General features: G+C 39.7%; 1 protein-coding gene across 1 annotated transcript in view; it reads right to left on the minus strand.

The window, feature by feature from the left end:
* Window positions 1-24,082, minus strand: part of SMARCC1 (SWI/SNF related BAF chromatin remodeling complex subunit C1) — a 197,583-nt gene that overhangs the window by 44,765 nt on the left and 128,736 nt on the right. The window contains exons 22-24 of the mRNA XM_031009168.3: window positions 7,967-8,022; window positions 5,288-5,402; window positions 4,454-4,608 (exon numbers count right to left, since the gene is read on the minus strand). Coding sequence (XP_030865028.1) covers window positions 4,454-4,608; window positions 5,288-5,402; window positions 7,967-8,022 — 326 coding nt within the window. The remainder of the gene's footprint in view (window positions 1-4,453; window positions 4,609-5,287; window positions 5,403-7,966; window positions 8,023-24,082) is intronic.

The raw sequence follows: 24,082 nt of genomic DNA on the forward strand, positions 1-24,082 counted from the left end.
GTGACTAAAGTATACAATGACAATTTTCACACCTGCAGAAAGAGTTTCATGCTGGAAGCAGTGGCTGACACCGGTAATCTCAGGACATTGGGAGACTGAGGTGGGCAGATTCCTTGGCACCAGGAGTTTGAGACCAGCCTGGGCAATATAAGGAGACCCCGTCTCTATAAAAAATTTTAAAATTAGCTGAGTGTGGTGGCACATGTCTGTGGAACCAGCTACTTGAGAGGCTGAGGTGAAAGGATCTCATTTGAGCCCAGGACATGGAGGCTACAGTGAGCTGTGATCACGTCACTGCATTCTAGCCTGGGCAATAGAGCAAGACCCTGACAAAGCAAGCAAGCAAGAGAGTGAGAGAAAGAAAAAGAGAGAGAAGGAGAGAGAAAGAGAAAAAAGCAAGAATGAATGAAAGAGAAAGAGAGAAGGAGAGAGAGAAAGAAAAGAATGAGAAATTGCAGAAACAATGCATCAAGTTATGAGACATTTCTGGGGGGTAAGAGTCTTCCCGTTGTCCCAGAGCTAATACCCAATTACCATGTTGCCACGAATACAAACCTACTTTCGCCATCTTGGAAAACGTGTATATGAGGTGGTTTGTAGAATAAATTCAAAGGAAATATCTGTGGTTTTAAGAAAATGTGATCTCTGCTTTCTTGGAAGAACTGAACCTACTACTGCTGACAAAAAGAGAACATGCTCTAATATGGGGGATTTATAGTTTATCCTGGCAATAGTTCTGGACCTTCCTTCTCCTCTAAGCCTAAAGACCCAGATAGAAAGGATCCAGAGCACCCAAACAATGGTACTTCTGCTTACACCCACACAGCACTCCTTTAGTTGAGACAATTCACAGCTTGTCAGCAGGTGCAATGAAAAAATGGACACGCTCTTGAAGAACCTTTCAGGGGACAATAACAGAAGCCATAAAGCATGCCACCTCATCTGTTTAGGAGATAGACCTAGAACCTCTAATTATCACTCCACGTCAGTATGACAAAAGATTCTTAAGGAAAACTTTTAATAACAAAGCTGTTTATAGACACAGAAGAAAATGAGAATAAGAGAAACTTGGATTGGCTACATAAGTTATATATTAATTATAGTAATTCAAGTGAATTCCTTACCCCCTTAATTACCACGTAGTATGAAAATGATCATGTGTGCTATCAAATTTATCAGATCCCAGCTGTAAGTGGCACTGAAGGGTTCACATGTGCCAAGTCGTGCAGCATGAGCATTTGTACACTTTCATAACTCAGAGGGAAACCTAGGTGTTTTGAGAATGAAGATACGAGCTCCTAGTAAATAGAAGGAAGAGTGACTGATGACGAGGGAGTGAAAGTTCAATGACCTGGAGAGAAATTCTTCTTTGGACACCTTTTAAATTTTGTATGGAATAGTGAAGGGGCAGGCCAAATGATCCATAAAAGTAGTTTCTCTGCAGTGAAGGAGTCAAGCTATTGTAAGATAATCAGTAGTGTATACCAGGCAAATCTTTGTGCCCAAAGTTGCACACAGTAACAGCTATGAGGCCAGAGGAAAACATCATGAAGCATTTGTGAAACTTAAAAGAAATTTTTTTTTTTTGTAGAGATAGAGTCTCACTATGCTGCCCAGGCTGGTCCTGAACTCCTGAGCAAAAGTGATCCTCCTGCCTTGGCCTCCTAAAGTGCTGCAATTACAGGTGTGAGCCACTGCACCCAGCCTCGTGAAACTTTTAAAAGGTAATCTACCATTTTAGTTCTTCCTATGGCAATATATACTGAAGCATAGCACAGTGGTATCAAGAGGAGAAACTGGCCAGGTGAGGTGGCTCATGCCTGTAATCCTGACACATTGAGAGGTCAAGGTGGGCAAATCTCTTGAGCCCAAGAGCTCCAGACCAGCCTGGGTAACATGGCAAAACCCAGTCTCTACAAAACAATTTAAAGAGGAGAAATAATAGGAAGAAAAAACCATGCTCTGTAAGAAAAGAATGCCCGAAAAAGCTTAGATAGAGATAAAAGAATAAATTCTGTTTGGCAGAACTACAAGAAACAGTTCAGGAAGGACAGGTAAGAAATAAGGGTTGAGAACTAAGTAGGGTCCTGATTATAGAAAAATCCTAAATTCTCTACTAAAGAGTTTGAAATTGCAGCCAGAGAGAGATAGGGAGGTTACTGAAGAAAGTAACATGTTCCTATTTGCATTTTTAAAGATTTCTGCACATAATATAGGATTCCATTTATATGAAGTTAAAAAAAAAAAAGGGAGAAACTAATCTACGGTGTAATGAGACAGACTAGTGATTACTCTCCAGGGAAGGCAAAGTAATTGGAATAAGAGGAAGCTTCTGGAGGGGCTGGTAATGTTGTTTATTGAAACGGATGCTTGTGACATAGGTGGGCCCAGTTTGTCAAAAATTCACAAAGGTGTAGGCTTAAGTATGTCCATTTATTTGAATATGAGTTATACTTAAGAACAAGTTAAAAAGCAAGAAGATTACATTGGCTGCGGGTTAGAGAATGGGACTGAGGAGACAGGCAAAAGATTAAGGGATGCTGACCTGAGTGAGCAGTTGAACATTAGCAGGTGATCTAAAGCACCATGAAGAATTTGCTGGCTGAATAGCTATGGAAAATGATGGAACCAGGAGTCAAAAATGAGCCGAGGTTGCAGGTTTGAAGACTGAGGAAGGGCACAAAGGAGAAAGCCCTCTCCACCTCTAGCTCCTCATTTATAATGCGAGAGGCCGGGCACGGTGTCTCATGCCTGTAATATCAGCACTTTGGTAGGCTGAGGCAGATGAATCACCTGAGGTCAGGAGTTCAAGACCAGCCTGACCAATATGGCGAAACCCTGTCTCTACTAAAAATACAAAAGTTAGCCGGGTATAGTGGTGGACGCCTGTAATCCCAGCTACTTGGGAGGCTGAGACAGGAGAATCGCTGGAATCCAGGAGGCGGAGGTTGCAGTGAGCCAAGATCACACCACTGCACTACAGCCTGGGAGACAGAGTGAGACTGTCTCAAAAAAAAAAAAAAAAAAAAGAAATATATACACACACACACACACACACACACACACACACACACACACACACATATACATAAAATGTGAGAGACTATGACCACGTTAATCCTTAAGGTCTCTAAAACACCTAATGACAGTATTACAGTAAGAACTTGAGCAGCTCAGAGACAAAGAGATGCCCAAACACTCCAGGGTAGCAGAAGACAGACTAAAAAAGATGTTTGCAATGAAAGAGCAAAACCGGACAAATGGTGAAAAAGAGTCAAGTTATATTAGCCGTCACTTAAGCAAGCATGTACCTCAAAACTTCCCAGAGGGGGATGTAGGGGAGATAGAATAACTAAAATTAGCTAAAGAATCAGACAGGAGATATCTTTCTGATTCTTTAGCTAATTTTAGTTATTAGGAAGTATTACCTAGTTTTAGTTATTAGGAAAAGGGCAGGTAGTATAAATTTGTAGGACTTCGAGTTAGTATAACAACAATGATCAGCCGGAGTAACTGTCTGGGTTGACTGAGCATTTGCTGCGGCCTGTAAACACCTCCCTAACCTCCATTATCTCTATCTATGTCAGATGGGTGGGCATTCAAACAGTAATCTTGTAGTTTGAATTGGTTCATCACATCAGATTAAACACTTAGAGAAGTAGTTCACAGTAGCTGAATGATCTGGGGAATTAAAGATCATGAAAAAGCATCTTTATTAAAAGATCAAAAACAGTTCAAAATAAAATGATTAGCAATGTTCTAGTAATCACTGTTTCTTGAAATGTGATATCCTATAATGGAAGGAAACTACTTCTGAAGTAGAATGAAGAACAGGGGAAAAGATTTTTAAAAACTTACATATTCATGTTTAGAATTACTTAAAATGCTAAATTAACACAGAGAGGAAAGTAACATTCTCATGTCTTCTTAAATATGCTCTGCAGCTAATACTATAAATAGAAAAAACCACCCCCAGAAAAGCTGGCAAATTCAAGAAGAAAAAGAGCTATTTTAGGGTCTCTCTCTCCTTTCAGTCTATAAGATCAGGGTGAAGTATTTAGGCAAGGAAACAGGTTTTTGTCTTAAAAATCATAAATATTTCAATCTGGTAGAAATTATTGGAACAATAGTCCAAGATAAGTTCTGCAGGCAAATTAAAAACAAAATGATAATCAGTTCCTTAAAGAGACTTTAAAATTTGCCTTCAATCTCTGCAGTCTTTACAAGGCTAAATGGTATAATGAATGGAATGAAAAAAGTCACCCTTTAGACTGCATCTACTATTTCTATAACCCTCCTCCTGCCTGTGGATTTCTTAACCTAGAAATGCCATTCAAGCAGTCATCTCCTATTGGGAGCAAAGCTCTTTATACTAAATGTTCCCAATTAACTAAAAACAATACGACCATTCATGCCTTAAGAGAGCACTGGAAAAGGGCTGTCAGGGGCAAACCTTGGCTTTGGTAGCCGCTGAGGCAAGAGCAGCTGCTGCGGCTGTGGCAACATTTCCTTCGGAAATTTCGTGTTCTACTTTCTTCTTCCCAGTATCACTTTCTCTTTCTTTACATGTATCAGTCAGTTCTTTGTTCTCTTCAGTCTCCTTTTCTTCTGAAAATATCAGAAAGCTTTGTTACTAGCGTGCCCACTCTCGAAAACCCATCTTTCTCCTTACCTCCACCACTATAGCAAACTAGGACTGATAATGACAAAGAGATGTCAATGCCTTTTTCTTCTTTTTAAGAGTTCTGTTGAGCCATTCCATGCATTTAGGTTTGCCTCTATTGGGGACATATTTTCTAAACAGCACACTTGTTTTCCTATCATTTTGCTAAGTTCTATGTGGAGGTCCCTTGGATATATATATTTAAAGGAACATTCAGGGGAACTAAGTCTAAGGCCAACATACTTGCTCATCAGTCAGCGAAATGCTCTAGGAACTCTAGTGTCTGTAGGAAATCAGAAGCTGAGAACAGACTACTTCTCTAAGCCTAACAGGCATGATGGGGTGTATCAGCAACTGACACAGAAAATGACATGGGAAGTCTGTGAGGTGACTTCAATACTGTTGAATAACTTTTTCTTCTACATATTAAAAGCACAGAGAAAAAGTGTAGCCACCAGCATTAGTATTAGCACCTATCTGAATGAAACTCAATTACATACTTATTGTTACATTAAGAAACAAACCCAAAATTAATGAGGAAATATTTCTATATAAACCACCTTCATTTCTCCAGTGCCTTTTACAGTTTTACATAATAATATCTAAGGAGTTTCCTCAAATTACCTGATTTGGTATCCTCACTCACTTCACTATCCTGTTCCTTTTCACTATTTTTTTCATTTTCTCCATCTTGTGCTTTATCTCCTTCATCCGTTTCATTTTCCACTTTATTTTCTGCCTGAAAGGGATATAAAACAAGAGGACAAGCAGTGAACAAAAAAACCCCAGACCTTTTTATGAGTAATTATCTTAGACTAGCAAAAGGTTCCAATATTTTTGGCAAGAAATAGACTAGATTCAAAAGTGACTTGTAGAGAACAGCTGGAAAAGAACTAATACATTCCGAGCAATACTTTCTACCACTTCAACACTTGAGTGCTCACAAGATGTTCCTCCAAAGCACAGTCGCTGCCCTCTCTGCACACTCTGCTATAAAGCAAGGGTTACAATGCCCAGAGGAATGTGAAGGGAATTAACTGATATTTTTGTTGATTAAAAACAGGCCGGGCCAGGTGCAGTAGCTCACGCCTGTAATCCCAGCAGTCTGGGAGGCTGAGGCAGGCAGATCACCTGAAGTCAGTAGTTTGAGATCAGCTGGCCAACACGGTGAAATCCTGTCTCTACTAAAAATACAAAAAAGAAATTAGCCGGGCATGGTGACGGGAACCTATAATCCCAGGTACTCAGGAGACTGAGGCAGGAGAATCCCTTGAACACCCGGGAGGCAGAGATTGCAGTGACCCAAGATCACACCATTGCACTCTAGCCTAGGCAGCAAGAGTGAGACTCCATCTCAAAAACAACAACAACCACAACAAAATATATATATGTGTGTGTGTGTGTGTGTGTGCGTACTTAATAATTACTGATTGATTTAAAGAATTAAGAGCATTTAAATGTCACACCATCAACAAAGAAGCAAGTTGAAATGCTGCTGGAAAAGTTGACAAAGTCTTTTAACACAGCCATCTGCTAATAATTTCAGGAAGAACCATGAGAGAACATCGGTGATCATGCTTTAGAAACTGAAAAAACCGCAACTGACTATCACTGACTTCATGAGGCTATATTGTTTGCTTACAGGCAGGGTCCCCCTATGTTGCCTAGGGTGGTTTCAAAGTCCTAGTATCAAGTGATCCTCCAGCCTCCCAAGTGATCCTACAACCTTCCAAGTAGCTGGGACTACAAGTATGAGACACCACACCCAGCTGAGACTCTTTTAGGAATTAAATGAAATAAAAAATGTGAAGTACAAATATCGTCTTTAGAATAATGCAGGAACTATAATCAATTTCATTATTACCCTCACCCTCCCCTTAACTATATACAATTTTAGAATACCACATATAATCAAGACCTTCAATCTTGGCTTATATATATTCACTCAAATAGTGACTGACTGCTCCCTTTGTGCAGTAACAGTATTAGGAACACAAAGGCCCAGAGGCTGGGCGTGGTGGCTCATACCTGTAATCCCAACACTTTGGGAAGCCAAGGTGGGTGGATCACCTGAGGTCAGGAGTTCCAGACCAGCCTGGCAAACATAGTGAAACCACGTCTCTCCTAAAAATACAAAAATTAGCTGGATGTGGTGGCGCATGGCTGTAATCCCAGCTACTTGGGAGGCTGAGGCAGGAGAATTGCTTGAACTCAGAAAACGGAGGTTGCAGTGAGCCAAGATTGCGCTGCTGCATTCCAGCCTGTGCGACAGAGTGAGACTCTGTCTCAAAAAAAAAAAAAGGAATACAAAGGCCCACATCCTGACCTTTGTAACCTCCTGTTCTGCCTCACCCATCATGCATTTACAGTCTCCTACAGAAGAGAGATTGAGCCACTAACACACTGGCTACTTTGAAGCTTTTACACACACTGGCTTTAGTGTCTCTCCTCCCCAACTAGTGGGAATCTTTGATTTTCTAACCTCTATTTCAATCTTTATAGTTCTACCTACTCTTTAAAACCTACCTCATATGTCATCTTCTCATTCTTTTCTAAAGATTCTTCTGCAGGCAGTTAGCCCTCATAGGAAATCACTTACTATTCTGTCATTCTCTCCTGGCACAAGAATAGGACTCAAACCTTAAAATTCGATATTCACAAGAACCACAACTTTTGTTGTTGTTGTTGAGACAGAGTCTCGCTCTGTCGCCCAGGATGGAGTGCAGTGGCGCGATCTCGGCTCACTGCAAGCTCCGTCTCTCCCGGGTTCATGCCATTCTCCTGCCTCAGCCTCCTGAGTAGCTGGGACTACAGGCACCCACCACCACGCCCGGCTAATTTTTTTGTATTTTTAGTAGAGATGGGGTTTCACCATGTTAGCCAGGATGGTCTCGATCTCTTGGCCTTGTAATCCGCCCACCACAGCCTCCCAAAGTGCTGGAATTATGGCGTGAGCCACCACGCCCAGCCAAGAACCATAACTTTTGTATTCATATTCCCAACTTGTGTATTCATATTCCCTCTTCTTTTGTGGGAAATTCATATTCCTTCTTCTTCTAATGCAATGAAATTAGATATTTAAAATATAAAAGAAGAGGACAGGGAGTGAATACACCTCCCCAGTGAACAAATGAAAAATGTCCTATATTATATCTTGTGAGAACTATACCTTAAACCAGCAAAGTCCAAGTAGCTGATAGAATTATTTAGAGTCCCCTAAGAGGGACTCAAAAACACCCAAAAAACAAACCATTATGGTCTGAAAGGCATGCTATCTGTGGTTTTACTGCTGTGAGACTTTACCTTTTCAGGCTGCTGACCATCAGGGTCGGCTTCCATTTTTTCCTCTTCAGCTCCTTCTACAAGTAAAAGAATAAGAACAAGTACTCCAATGTGGAAAAAAGGTAAAAGCTATTATTATACAGCTGTGAGAGTGTCTGAAATACAAATATATACAGTAATACATAACAAATATCATAGCCATACAGTTGACAAAAGAAGTCAGGCACAAAACAACACACACTGTATGATAAAGTTCAAAAACAGGTGAAAAGTAATCTATGGTGTCAGCACTCAGAACAGTGGTTAACAGGGGGAAGGGGTGAATTATACAGAAAGCAGATTCAATTGGGAAAGGGGAGGTCCTAGGGTGCTGGTAACGCTCTGTTTCTAGGTCTGGAATTTGTAGAAATGAACTAGGCTGTCTGCTTAGGATTTTCGATTTTCTGTATGTATTAAAATATAAAGTCAAAATAAAAATAATTCATTATTATTTAACAGATGCCTGACAAGTATATATTTTGACTCAGGTACTGGGGAAACACTATGACCCAGATATTCACTGAAATCTCAAGAGGATAACATTTTGGCTAGACAGGACACAAACCAGCACAGTATAACAGAGGCACATATCAATAAATTACATGAGAAAATTATTATTTCAAATATGAGAAAATTATTAATTTTCTACACTTTTAGGAACCTAATAAACTAATGTCAAACTGTGTAAGCAGCCAGGCATGGCCGCTCATGCCTGTAATCCCAGCACTTTGGGAGGCCAAGGTGGCTGCATCACAAGGTCAGGAGTTCGAGACCAGCCTGACCAACTTGGTGAAACCCTGTTTCTACTAAAAATACAAAAAAATTAGCCAGGTGCGGTGGTGTGCACCTATAGCCCTAGTTACTCAGGAGTCTGAGGCAGGAGAATCACTTGAACCAAGGAGGCGGAGGTTGCAGTGAGCCGAGATTGCACCACTGCACTCCAGCCTGGGAGACAGAGTGAGACTACATCTCAAAACCAACCAACCAACCAACCAACCAACCAACCAACCGTATAAGCAAAAACTGAGAGTGGCAGGGAAGAAACAAAGACAAACATCATCAAAAAGGATTTGAATACACCTCTCAATAAGATATAGAGCAGATATGAACACAGAAAGATGGTACAAATGTACACATGCTGAATTCTACATCCATCAATTAGGCAATAATACACATTAATTTCAAGCTCACACAACATTTTAAAAATAGTGATCATAAATTAGGTCACAAAGTGAGTCCTCACAAATTTCAAATAACCACTACCATACAGATCAATTTCTCCAACCACAATGCAATGAAATTAGATGTTTAAAATATAAAAATAAACTTCTCTATGCATGGAAACTTAATTGTGGGAAGTAAAAGTAGTAATTACAGAGAACGTAAAGCCTTAGGCTTAAATCAGAAAAGAAATAAAGGCTCAAAGTATATGAGCTCCATGTCCTTTATGAGATAGTGAAAAAAGAAAACAATATAGAAAGTAGGGATGGAAAAAAAGAAAATAGAAAAAAAAATACACTAGAAATTTAGAAAAATATACAAGAGAATTAATATTCCCAAACGTTGGTTCTTTCAAATGATGAATAAAAATGATAAATATAACTGATGAAGAAAAGAGAGAGACGACATAAACTATATGAGGAATGGATGAAAGATCATGACAGAACAAGGTCAAAAAGGAAGTGATAATATATTCTGAAAAACTTTATTCCAAGTAAAATTTAAAAATTAGATCAAATGGGAAAATTACTAAAAATTTATTTTTATCAAACTGATTCCAGAAGAAAAAGAAGTCCTGAATTGTCTTTATATTAGTCAGAAAAACTGAAATAACTATAAAACTTAAAAATACACAGGTCCAGATGTTTTATACTGGGAAATTCTACCAAACTCTTAGGGAAAAGATGATTACAATCTTACATAATATTTCCTAGAGAATAGAAAAAGAGGGAATTCCCCTCCCTCAGTCTATGATACCAGTATAACTTTGATTCACAAATAAAACAGGGACAACGGATAAGAAATATTAGACGACACTAGGCTAAATCTCATTTGTAATCACAAACGAAAAACTAAGCAAATTATATAAAAAAAAAGAATAGAGCAATATGTTAAACAAGAAAATATATACTAGACAGAGTAATATCAAGGATGACTTAATATTAGTACTCTACAAACCTATTTAATTAAATGCATTGAAAAGTATCTGACAAAACTCAGTACTGTCCATAAGCTCCTGGAAAATCAAGGCTACATGGAAGGTTCCTGATCTCCAAAAGGCTGTTCTCAAAAATCCTACAACAAATAACATTCTTCACTGAAAGATGCCAACAGTATTCTCTACATAAAATTAAGAGCAAGACAAGAATACAAATATTACTATTTCCCTTCAATATTATCATACAGGCCAAAGCCAACACAGTCAATTAAGAAAAAGAAATTAGGCTGGCCGTGGTGTCTCATGCCTGTAATCCCAGCACTTTGGGAGGCCAAGATGGGTGAATCACTTGAGTCAAGAAGTTTGAGACCAGCCTGGGCAACACTGTGAAACCCCGTGTCCACAAACTATACAAAAACGAGCCAGGCATGGTGATGAGCACCTGGTCTCAACTACTCAGGAGGCTGAGGGAGCAGGATCGCCTGAGCCTGGGAGGTCAAGACTGAAGTGAGCTGAGACCTTGCCACTGCACTCCAGCCTGGATGACAGAGTGATACCCTGTTTCAAAGGAAAAAAGAAGGAATAAAAGGAAAGCTGAAAAGAAAATAGTTAAAATGTGCACAGAGTAAAACTGTCTACATACAAAAATCTGCAGAAAATTTATTAGAAATAATGATAGGGTTTAGGAAGGTAGTGAGCTATAAAACTACCATATAAAACCAACTGCTACATTTTGATATGTTAACAAAAAAAATCTAGATAAAGACATGTGAAAAAATAAAACTTGAATGTTATCTTAAACAAGACACAAAAAGCATTTAGGATAAAAATGACAAACATCACTTTTTAAACATTACTTTTATGTATATTTTTAAGAGAAATGGTCTCTGTAATGCAGGTTGAAGTGCAGTGGCGAGATCATAGCTCACTGCAGCCTCAAACTCCTGGGCTCAACTGATCCACCCGCCTCAGCCTCTTGAGTAGCTGGGATTACAGGCGTGTACCACTGTGTCTGGCTAATTTTGTTTATTTTTTGATAGAGATGGTGGTTTCACTATAATGTTCAGGCTAGTCTTAACTTCTAGCCCTAAGCGATCCAGTCGCTTCTGCCTCTCAAAGTGCTGGGATTACAGATGTGAGCTATCGCATCCATTCCTGAAACATATAACTATTAAAATCAAGGACTTCTCCTCTTCATTAAAAGACTCCAAAAAAAAAGAAGAAGTAGCAAAATGGAAGAAAACATGTAGTGTAGTAACTTGCAAAAGATTAGTACATAAGATCTATAAAGAAAAAGGCAAATACTATACAAAAGTAAGCAAGTCAGGAAGAGTTGCTTTACAGAAGTACATATGACCAATAAATATAAGAAAAGATACTAGGTTTTGCCCGGTGCAGTGGCTCGGACCTGTAATCCCAACACTTTGGGAGGCCAAGGCACGTGGATCACTTGAGGTAAGGAGTTCGAGGCCAGCCTGGCCAACATGGTGAAACCCCGTCTCTACTAAAAGTACAAAAATTAGCTGGATGTGGTGGCACATGCTAGTAATCCCAGCTACTCAGGAGGCTGAGGCAGGAGAATGGCTTGAACCCGGGTGGTAGAGGTTGCAGTGAGCCGAGATTGTGCCACTGCACTCCAGCCTGGGCAAAAGGGCGAGACTTTGTCCCAAAAACAACAACAACAACAACAACAAAAACCTAATAGAAGACCACGATGAAATGTCATTTTACGCTTGGTAGATCAGCAGAGGGTCTAACACCAGGAAGGACTGGATCAAGTGGTGCTGCCTGGAATGTAAAATAGTACATATGCTTTGGGAAAAAAAACTGAAATTTCCAGGCCACGTGTGGTGGCTCATGCCTATAATCCCAGCAATTTGGGAGGCAGAGGCAGGAGGATCACCTGAGTCCAGGAGTTTGAGACCACTCTAGGCAACATTGTCAGACTCTGCCTCTATCAAAAAACAAACAAACAAACAAACAAACAAACAAACAAAAAACAATTAGCCATGCATGATGGTGCACGCCTGTAGTCCCAGCTACTCAGGAGGACTGCTGAGCCTGGGAAGTTGAGGCTGCAGAGAGCTTTGATCACACCACTGTACTTCAGTTTAGGTGGCAGAGTGAGACCCTGTCTGAAAGCAAGCAAAGAAATAAAAAACTGGAATTTCCTAAAATGTTGTTACTCGTAGAACCCGTCCACAACAAAATAAGGAGTTGAGCAAGAAGTGTTCAAAGTTCAATATTCAAGAATGTTCACTACTCTTCCTTCACGGACAAATTCATCTGAAGAAAAAGTGACAAATGATACAGACAGCAAGCTCAGTGATGCAAGCTCCTTATCTTGGCGTGTCGGCTGGTCGACCAATCACACTTTGAGTAGCAATGCATCTAAGGGAAATCCTGTGTATGTGCACTGTGAGGCACATACAAGACAGTACATGCATGTGCAACACAGAAACCACTGGATACAACCCAAACTGCTCATTCAATAATAGAATGGATAATTAAACTGGATTAGAATCACACAAGAGGATTTTATAGCAGTGAAAATAAATGGCTACATGCATAATGTAACCACATGAATAAATCTTAAAAACATAATATGGAGTGAACAAAAAAGAAAAAAAAAAGCAAGTCTCAGAAGTCTGACACGGTCATTTAGAGGTCCAAGAAAAAAATAAAGTCTGAATATACCATGTTTTATAAACTTTAAAAACAAAATTACATGTCACACAGTGCTTAAGTACATTTATGTTTGTGATAAAAGTTATTTTCACAGTATTTAGAATGATTCAAAATTCAAGATGCTTAGTGCTGGGAAAGGGAAAGTGAGAGAAGATACGGAAGGAACAGAATGATTCAAATTATTGGTAATGTTCTAATACTTGGTTCAAATGAAATACATAACCTGCATTAAGACACACTGTAATACAATAACGAAGAGAGCGGAACAAAAAACTAAACTAAATGCAGATGGGATTATAAAAAACCCCAAAATGCAAGGCATGGGAAGCTCACGCCTATAATCTCAGCACTCTGGAAGGCTGGTGTGGGAGGAATGCGGCCAGCAATTCAAGACCAGCCTGAGCAACAAAGCGAGATTCCATATCCACAAAAAAATTAAAAATTAGCTGGGCATTGTGATACGGTGGTCCTGGCTACTTGGGAGGCCGAGGAAAAGGGACTGCTTGAGCCTAGAAGTGCAAGGCTAAAATAAGAAATGATCACCACTGCATTCCAGCCTGGGTGACAGAGGGAGACCTTGTCTCTAAACAAATAAAAATTAAGGCTGGGTGCAGTGGCTCATGCCTGTAATGCCCAGTACTTTCGGAGGCAGGGGGTAGGAAGACAGCTTGAGGCCAAGAGTTCGAGACCAGCTTGGTCAATATAGTAAAAGCCCACCTCTACACAGACAAAAATTAAAATGAAAAACAAAATTAGCTGAGCACAGCGGCATACACCTGTAGTCCCAGGTACTTGGGAGGCTGAAGCAGGAGGATCACTTGGGCCTAGGTGTTTGAGACTGCAATAAGCTATTATTGTACCTCTGCACTCCCGCCTAGGTGACAGAACAAGACACTGTCTCAAAAGAAAAACTTTTTTTTGTTTGAGCTGGAGTCTCGCTATATCACCCAGGCAGGAGTGCAGTAACATGCTCCCAGCTCACTGCAACCTCTGTCTCCCAGGTTCAAGCGATTCTCGTGCCTCAGCCTCCTGAGTAGCTGGGATTACAGGTGTCAGCCACCAGGCCTGGTTAATTTTTGTATTTTTAGTAGAGACAGGGTTTCACCAGTTTGGCCAGGCTGGTCTCGAACTCCTGAGCTCAAGTGATCCGCCCGCCTCGGCCTTCAAAAGTGCTGGGATTATCAGCATGAGCCACCGTGCCCAGCCAAGAATAACTTTTTTAAAAACTAAAAATTTTAAAAGGTTGGTTTTATGCAAATAGGAAATGAGGATGAAAGATTAATTTCTGTATTTCTCAGTATCTTTATTAACTGTATCATCCTCTTGGTATTCCATGAAATAGCAAGGTGGGGGGAGTCAACCCAATCTTGACTTTCTTCACTCTCTCACCTTCCAATAGCAATTAGTCAGTAATTTCTATCAACTCTATCAATGAAAATATCTCAGGCTGGGTGTGGTGGTTCACTAGAGACTAGGAGTTTGAGAACAGCCTGCATAACAAAGTGAGACACTGTCTCTACAAAAAATTAGCTGGACGTGGTGGCGCATGCCTATGGTCCCAGCTACAAAGGAGGCTGTGAAAGAAGACTGCTTGATCCCAGAAGGTCTCTTGATCCTAGGTCAAGCCTGCACTGAGCTGTGTTCATGCCACTGCACTTTAGCCTGGGTGACAGAGCGAGACCCTGTCCCCCCCCTCCAAAAAAAAAAAAAAACCAACCCTCAAATATGCAACCCCACAGTGAGTATGAGCAGACATTAGATGAAGATAAAGGTTCAATCTTCTTAAAATGAGTAAAATTGAAGTTAAATAAAACTGAAATAAAAATTACAGGCTACCTGGCTGAGAAGGCAGGAGGATGGCTTGGGCCTAAGAGTTTGAGGGTACAGCGGGGTATCATTGTGCCACTGCCCTCCACATTGGGTGACAGAGTAAGACCTTGTTTATTAAAAACAAACAAAACCCGCAAACTTCAGGTTACTTTTAAAATTTCTTTCTAATCCCATGACAGATTAAGCACAAATTACGTGTAAATAAATATGAATTAGGTCACCTTAACTGAGTTGGCTCAGAGACTGAATAAGTATAATGTGGGAGAAACGCAATATGATTTTTTGTCTGGCAAAGATATCTGCTTTTGAAATGACTACACACCATCTGTAGGTCCACATTCCAAAAGGATAACACACCCACTTTCTGTATTGGTAAGGCAAGCCAAATTTGAAATCAATTCTTTAATTAGCTATGGTTCCAAGATGAAGTTACATAATATTAATATCTATATGATAATAGTACAGATAGAGACAGACTCTCTATAAGTGGAAAAATCCAGAGACAATGCTCAGGCATTTGTTTTTGTTTTTTAAGATGGGGTCCTGCTATGTTGCTCGGACCTGGCTCGGACTTTTAAGGTGATGTCTGTTAAGGATTTAATGATAGGGCCAGGTGTGGTGGCTCACACCTGTAACCCCAGCACTTTGGGAGGCCGAGGCGTGAGGATCACTTGAGCCCAGGAGTTCAAGAATAGCCTGGGCAACAGAGCAAGACCCTGTCTCTAAAAAAAATAAATAATTTAATAGTTTGTTGTGCATTTCTCAAGATGCTATGTCGAACAGTATGTAAAGCAATTTCTATTCCACAAAATATTTGTTTAAATCTCTTGTATCTCTTGAAAAAAGAAAAAGTCTCTCTTTGGTCTAAATTCTGGTCTGAATCATAAACCCTTAGGAGGCTGCAGCCTCTCCATGTATCTCATGTCATTTTGTTATTGTTGATAAACCAACAGGTTAAAAATCCTTCCCCAATAATGTGTAATCTGACCCATGTCTGCAGCGTTAAAAGAGGATTAAACGACTTAAACAAGAAGGCATATAACTTAAACTAGTGGGTCCCGTGCCAAAGACATTCTAGTAATAACATGGTCAGCAAAAACAGTATGAAGAAAGGTCTAGTAACTATTTCCTAACAGGCTGAAATAACTGGGAGAGGCATATTGGAGAAGAGATTTAAATGTTTGCCACATAGCTGCCTTTAATATAAGTGTGTAATAATCATGAATTATGACTATTTGGCAGGAACCACCCTCCATTTTCTGCACTTCATTTGTAAACTGCCAGCAGTTATTTTCAAAAACAGACTGAATCATGCTACTTCTATTTTCTGATGACTTCCCAATGTCTGCAAGGTAACAACCCTTCAAAATCAGTCCCCCAGCCATCTCCAGAGCTGCATGCACTTGACCAGAGTACCTGCTCCCCACAGACCTCTTGGCATTCATTCCAGAATATGCCACCTACCTTCATTTTTTCCTTATTTGTTCCTGTATAAAATGTCACATTCTTTGTGAAGACTTCCCTAATGGACCCAAGCAAAACTAACTGTGTTTCTTCTGCATGAGCCTCTACTTAAAGTCAAAACTATTTTCATAATAACACTAAGATGTTATTTGCCTTCTCATTCTCATTCTCACACAGATTTAGAGTCTGACACTTTAGAGGCTGCATGATGCACAATGAAATGATCGGTCAGACAGTGAAAAGAATGCACTCGTGAATTCTTTCAAAAGTTCCTCAGTCTTGATTTATATTACAGATGGCACCTGACTTACAGTGATTTGACTCATGGTATTTCAGCTTTACAATGGTGCAAAAGCGATGCATTCTGTTGAAACCATAATCTGAATATCCACATGATCATTCTGCTTTTCATTTTTGATGTAATATTCAATAGATTATATGAGATATTCAATACGTTAGCAAGCTTTGTGTTACACGATTTTGACCAACTGTAGGCTAACACAGATGTTCTGAGCATGTTGAAGGTAGACTAGGCTAAGTTACTTTTGGTAGGTTAGGTGTATTAAATGCATTTTCGACATATTTTCAACTTATAATGAGTTTATCAGAATGTAATCCCACTGAAAGCCAAGAACCATCTGTATAGCAAACATCAACAGACATAATCCACATAAACTAAAGCATCTGGGGTTCTCCTGGATATCTTTTAAGAGTATAAAGGAGTCCTGAGGCCAAAAACTTGGGAGAACATAGTCTCAGAGATTTCTGTCTTGTCAAGAACAGAATGAAGCACATGGCAGGAACCCAGTCAATACTTATGTGAGACTAATCACGTCATTCCCTATATTTAACTGCAAGGGTTCCATAAAGCCAGCAATACACAGCCCAAGCTCACAACCTTTGGCATCACAATCTCTATAATCTAGCTACAACCTACCTTTGTAGGCTATTCTTTCCATGTCCTTATTTGAACTTTGTATTGTGGCCAATCTAGTTTATTTCCCATTCTCTGAATAACTTTCCACTTCTGTTTCTGTGACTTCAATCACACTGCTTTACATAATCAAATACTTTCTTGAATCTGCTCACTGACATTCTAAACCTCTTTTACTTTTTTTTGAGACAGAGTCTCACTCTGTTGCCCAGGCTGGAATGCAGTGGCATGACCTCGGCTCAATGCAGTCTTTGCCTCCTGGGTTCAAGTGATTCTTATTCCTCAGCCTCCCAAACAGCTGAGATTACAGGGATGCGCCACCACACCCAGCTAATTTTTGTATTTTTAGCAGAGACGGGGTTTTACCATGTTGCGCAGGCTGGTCTCGAACCCCTGACTTGAGGTGATCTGTATGCCTCAGCCTCCCAAAGTGCTGGAATTACAGGCATGAGCCACCGCACCCGGCCTTATAAACCTCTTTTTCTATGTTCAGCTCAAATACTACTTTTTTTTGTGAAGCATTCCTCCATCAAAAATTACATGTCCCCTTGTAAGAATTCATTTTTTTATTTTTTAAGAGACAGAGTCTTGTTCTGTCACCCGGGCTGGAGTACAGTGGCAGAATCAGAACTCACTGCAGCCTCGAACTTCTGGGCTTAAGCGATCCTTCCATCTCTGCCTCCCAAGTAGCTGGGACAACAAGTGTGCATCACCATATCTGGCTAGGTTTTTTTTCTTTTTTGTAGAGACAAGGTCTCACTATAGTATGTTGCCCAGACTAGTCTCAGACTCCTTAGCCCAAATGATTCTCCCACCTCAGCTTCCCAAAGTGGTGGGATTACAGTCGTGAGCCACCACACCTGGCTCCTGTGTAATAATTCTTATAGCTCTTCCTGTGTAGAGTCTTCCATGAACAAATAATACTATGCTTCACTCTATTGCCAACGCACCAAATGCTAAAATTATTTTTTTCATGTATGTGTAGCACAAAAAATAGCTTCAATTAGTAGAGAGTATTAACTGCATGTCGCATGACATGACTTGCCCACAGCAAGGGGCATATCTCAAATATCCAAAATGCCTGATTTGATTAAACAATCCCCCAAAGGCAGACAGTTATATTTTGTAACAAAAGCCAATTTCTTCCTGAAAATATATATCCTACTACCTAATAAATATGAGCCATCAGGAAAGTCACGTAAACCCTAGTCAGTCCTTAGAAATTAAATGTCCAATTATGAGCTATTCAGAAGTTTGAGTCTATATTTCAATATGTTTTTACTATACTTGAAAGAGCCTTTTAAATGTAACAAAGAGAAAGAGAGAAGCCCATTCCACATGATGTAAGTCTGATGATCAAACATGGTTCCACATTTTTCTTACATGCATTGGCCTAGGGTGTTTTCACACATGGTGTTTTAGAAGTGCCTGACTTTAAAAATAATGTTATGGAAATCCTCATGGTGAGAAGAGCGAGGCTACTTATAAGCTATGAATAGCATCTGAGGCGAGAATTCTAACAGTCATTTCTGGGCTGTATGTTCTTAGAAAGTTACTTCTTCGGTATTATTTATTTCAGGATTATCTTAATTTCATAATGGTCTAGAAACTAGTTAGTCCTTAACCTTCTTAAAAACTAGGAACGATTAGTTGGACTCTTTAACACAGAGCTGTGACAACTGGCTCAAGATGTACTCATGGGAAACCTGTATTCCACAGGCTGTTAAGGAGCTCAGGAGACAATCTACTCATTGATATATTTTTTAAAACTCTTGATTATTCTATTTGTGATTAAATTTTACCAAAAGTCATCAACTTGTAAGGAAAACACTTCAATTAACTCAATCCCTCAAAACCTGTCCAAACCAGAATTGAGATGCAGACAGTAAATCCACTCAGCAGCAAAAGAAATGAAACTAATACTTGAGATCAGGAAATATAAATGAGGGTAACAATAAAAGATTTTTGACAAACCCTTGACTAGCCCTTGAATGTACAAGTACATTCCAACTCTCTTGAGGGAAAGGGCTGGTGTCCCAAAAAGGGACTAAAATTCATTGTATTAAATAACTGATGTAGGAAAATGTCCTTATCCTTAGGAAATACATGGTGGACTATTTAGGCTACAAAGAATCGTCGAATGTCTTCAACCTACTTTGAAATAATTCAGGCCGGGCTTGATGGCTCACGCCTGTAATCCCAGCACTTTGGGAGGCCGAGGCGGGCGGATCACGAGGTCAGGAGATCGAGATCATCCTGGCTAACACGGTGAAGCCCTGTCTCTACTAAAAATACAAAAAATTAGCCAGGCGTGGTGGTGGGCGCCTGTAGTCCCAGTTACTTGGGAGGCTGAGGCAGGAGAACGGCGAGAACCCCAGAGGCGGAGCTTGCAGTGAGCGGAGATCGTGCGACTGCACTCTAGCCTGGGTGACAGACCGAGACGCCATTTAAAATAATAATAATAATAATAATTATTATTATTATTATTCAAGAAAAAAATAAAAACATTTCTTTAGATAGCTAAATAAATATTGAAAAGTTGAACCTAACTAGTAGGTATACAAGATTTCACTGTGCTATACTACCAATGTTTGCTGTAAGTAAACAAACTACAAGATAGGCGATTTTGTTTAGTTTCCAAGTCATGTAAAAAAATATCTACCTGTAATCCTAGCAAAACACAAGCATAAAATGTGGCCTTGGGTTGAGTGCAGTGGCTCATGACTGTAATCCCAGCACTTTGAGAGGCCAAGGTGGGATGATGGCTTGAGCTCAGGAGTTTGAGACTAGTCTAAGCAACATAGTGAGACCCTGTCTCTACAATAACTAAAAGAATTAGCCAGGGATGGTGGTGCACACCTGTAGTCCCAGCTACTCGGAGGCAGAAGTGGGAGGATCACTTGAGCCCAGGAGGTCAAGGCTGTAGTGAATCATGATCATGCCACTGTATCCAGCCAGGGAGACATAGCAAGACCCTGTCTCTTTAAAAAATAAAAATAAAAAATAAATAAAGAAAAATGTAATAAAATCTTTATAGAGCTTTTTAATAAAAGCCTTAGTGATGCAATGAAGAAAATTTTCTTTGAAAATCAAATATGTTATCTGCATAATAAATCAATTTAACAACTTCTACATGGGGGTATATTCTCAATCGAACAGTTACAGTAAGACTTGAAAAAATATAGGTCAGACTCAGGCCAGGTGTGGTGGCTCACGTCTGTAATCCCAGCTCTTTGGGACGCTGAGGCAGGCAGATTGCTGGAGTCCAGGAGTTTGAGACCAGCCTAAGCAACATGGCAAAACCCTGCCTCTATAAAAAACACAAAAAAATCAAGGTGTGGTGATGCACCCCTGTGGTCCCAGCTACTGGGGAGGCTGAGGTGGGAGAATCACCTGAGCCCAGATTGCAGAGGTTGCAGTGAGCCAAGATTGTGCCACTGCACTCCAGTCCAGGCAACAGAGTGAAACCCTGTCTCAAATATATATGTCAGACTCTGACACTTTTTTGGTCAAACTGCTCCACTTGCTCCACTTTGCATAAAGACTTAAACATTAACATTTTACAACAGCCCACAAATTACCTTAACATCTCATATGACCTCCCCTCCCCCACCAATCGAGCTATTATAACTTTACATGAGCCTCCTTGCTGTTCTTCAAGTATGCCAGGTAGCTCCTGCCCAGGGGGCTTTACACTGGCTTCTCCCAATACTGGGAACACTCTTACACTGGATGTCTACATAGCAGTCTTGCTCACCTTATTTACATCTTTGCTCAAAAGTCACTTTCTCAATGAGACTTTCCCTGATCATTTAAAATTGTAATTCCCACACTTTACTCATATCCTTGCAACCCTGCTTTGCTTTTCACCATAGCACATCAGCCAACATACTCTTCATATATAATTACATCTATACACATTAAGTTTTACTTATTTGATTAGATTGCTGTCCATCTTACACTCTATAAATATAAAATATAAAGGGGAGAAATTTTGGTTTACTTTGTTTACCAGTATCCTAGCATCCAGAACACAAAGAAATGATGTGATTATATGATACACTGAGTTTGATTTTTTGTGATTATGTCCAAGAAAGCTTCTCTGGCACAGGCGCATGCACTGAATGACACTGACTGAATTTTGGTGTAAGGTTTTTGGTTTTTATTTGAGACATGGTCTCGCTTAGTCACCTAGGCTGGAATGCAGTAGTGTGGATCACAGCTCTCTGTAGCTTGGGCTCAGGTGATCCTCTCACCTTGTCTTCCTGAGTAGCTAGGACTACAGGTTTGCACCACCATGCTCAGCTAATTTTTTTATTTTTACTTTTTGTAGAGATGGGATCTTGCTATGTTGACCAGGCTGGTCTCGAAATCCTGGCCTAAAGCAATTCTCCTGCCTGCCAAAATGTTGGGATTACGAGCATGAGCCATAGCACCCAGCCTTCTGTGGGCTTTGTTGGCATTCAGTGGCATATAGAGGAAGTCAACCACAGCTGCTCTGCCTGATGCATTTGCCTATTTCAGGAGACAGGTGTTAAGTTCTCAAGAGGGCCTGGGCTCTTCAGCATTATATTTCCCATAGTATCTAAGACAGAATAGTATTTTGGAACTATTAAGCCTTTGAAGATGCTTGTTCAATGAATGAAAACCACACAGACACATCTACAAATTTTACTTCTGGCAGCCTGCTACAATGAAGAGAAGTAGAGCTTTGGGATTAGAGAGATTTAGGTTAAATTTCTGGTTCAGATACACACTTATGTAACCTCTCCATGCCTCAGTTTCCTTGCTTTTGCAAAAAAAAAAAAAAAAAAAGTTACTTCCTCCAAAGGATTCTCCTGAAAAGAAACTCAAATGGCCAATCAATGTATAGGATTTTTGAATCCCTATACAATGTGGACTAAATATGGGTACTCAGAAGTATTTTTTGTATGCCTAGAATGGTCCAGTCAATGAAAAACAAAAAATATATAAATGTACAGAAATTAATAGTTCTTGGTGAGTGACCATAGTTAAAAAGATGGACTGAAGAAGACCCTTCTCATAAGAAAACACTCATTTCCTAAATAATTCCTATGGGAAATCACTTAAAATATAAATGTAAGAGGTGTTTTGAGTGTTCATCCAGCTTTACTTTCATTTCACCATATACATCATATATTTCTTCTCTTATCCAAATTCACAATGAAATGTTAGATAGGTTAATGACAGGAACCCAAAACAAGTACTATATTTCTTAAGGAAGCTTATTTTCCCTATAGTATGATTTTACCATAGTTAATACCTATGTGTACACATTTGTAACATAGTAAATTATCACAATAAATAGTACCATGAACCCACCACCCAAGTACACTATTATCTTGCTAATAAGTAAAATCCTATATCACTCGGTTTCAAATCAGTGTGCTACGCAATAAGGCAGTATTTGTGACGTGAAACGTAAGAGATATACTGTTGACTTCCTACTACAATTTTGTTGAGCCAATTCCCAAGGGAGAAACATTTGCTGTTTTTCAATTTATTCCATTTGTCAGAATCCAATATAAATCATATTATCTATAATAGTCCAGCATAAGTTACAGGGACCTATTCTCAACTCATTTGAAATATTTATATTATGGTCTGTTTTCCTTACCCTTATTATAAGAGGACCCAAATTCTGTTGCTGCAATTAGTGAGTACAGAACACACTTGAAAGAAGTTAACTGGGAGGCTACTTCCAGATACTGTGAATGAATTTTACTGTTAATGTCACTCAAAGGTCAGCCCTTGTAGTCTCATGTGCCTCCTGTAGCAGTCTAAGCTCTGCATGCTCCACAAACCATAAATTCACTATTGAATCAGGAGAATCCAGCCCCAGGTTGCTAGATACTTCAGTCTTGTTTCAAAACCCACTAAACTAGAAATGGCTAAATTTGCAACCTATTTCATAGCCACTAATGCTCTATGGTATCATCTACCAAAATGTGTTTTCAAAACATACATGTAAAAACACATCCCTCATTTGGCAAAGTACACAAATCTCACTGAATCAAATAAGACTGCCAATGTTTTTTCAACTCCATAACCACAGAGAACCAAAAGACCCTACAAATGAACCAATACCAAAAACATTTAGGAAATTAAGACCCAGGCTTCATTAGCCCCAGGTTTTTCCAGCCTATGCTGGGTACTGTCTGGTGGTGCAGAATCAACATAGAAGAACAGAGACGTCACTTCGCCTGCTAATTTCAGTCTCCATATAAGAAAAAGAAAATAAGTTAATTTTCAAACTAAGAATTATAGATACTCTCAAATTGCTTTTAAATCAAACAGTTGGTACTCTAGGTGTAACCAACGTTAAGAAGAGTTAGAACAATAATTTGCGCAGAGGACTGGTATCTTAGTCCATTTTGTGCTGCTATAAAAGCCTATCTGAAACTAGATAACTTATAAAGAAAAAGGGTTTATTTAGCTCACAGTTCCACAGACTTAGAAGTTCAAGGGCATGGCCCCGATTCCTAGCAAAGGATTTTGTTCTGTGTCGCAACATGGCAGAGGAGGTCAAAGGAGACGCAGACAGGTGTAAAGAAGAGAAACCTGAGGAGGGTCCTGAAATTATAACAACCCACTCTGAGGGGAATGAATCCATTACTGGGAATAACTAATCCAATTCCCCAAGAGTGAGAGTGGAAACTCATTCACTACTACAAGAATAGCACCAAGCCATTTATGAAGGATAGGCCTCCACAACCCAAACACCTCCCAACACCATCACACTGGAGATCAAAGTTCAATATAAGTTTTGGTGAGGACAAAGAAACCATATCCAAACCCCAGCAGCAGGGATAAGAGGCTTCATTAATCTGAAAATGTTTCCATATAAGCAAAATGAGATGGCTAGACTGGCACTTAATTCAAACAAAGTAGAGAGAACAACAGGGGAAGGCCCTATGCAAACTCATAAAAAATGGTAAGATTTTAGGTTTGAAAGGACCTCACTGATATCCACTTGAACTGCCAAGAAGGGAGCACTAGGTGT

Source organism: Gorilla gorilla, chromosome 2, assembly GCF_029281585.2.
Source record: "Gorilla gorilla gorilla isolate KB3781 chromosome 2, NHGRI_mGorGor1-v2.1_pri, whole genome shotgun sequence".
NCBI lineage: Eukaryota > Metazoa > Chordata > Mammalia > Primates > Hominidae > Gorilla > Gorilla gorilla.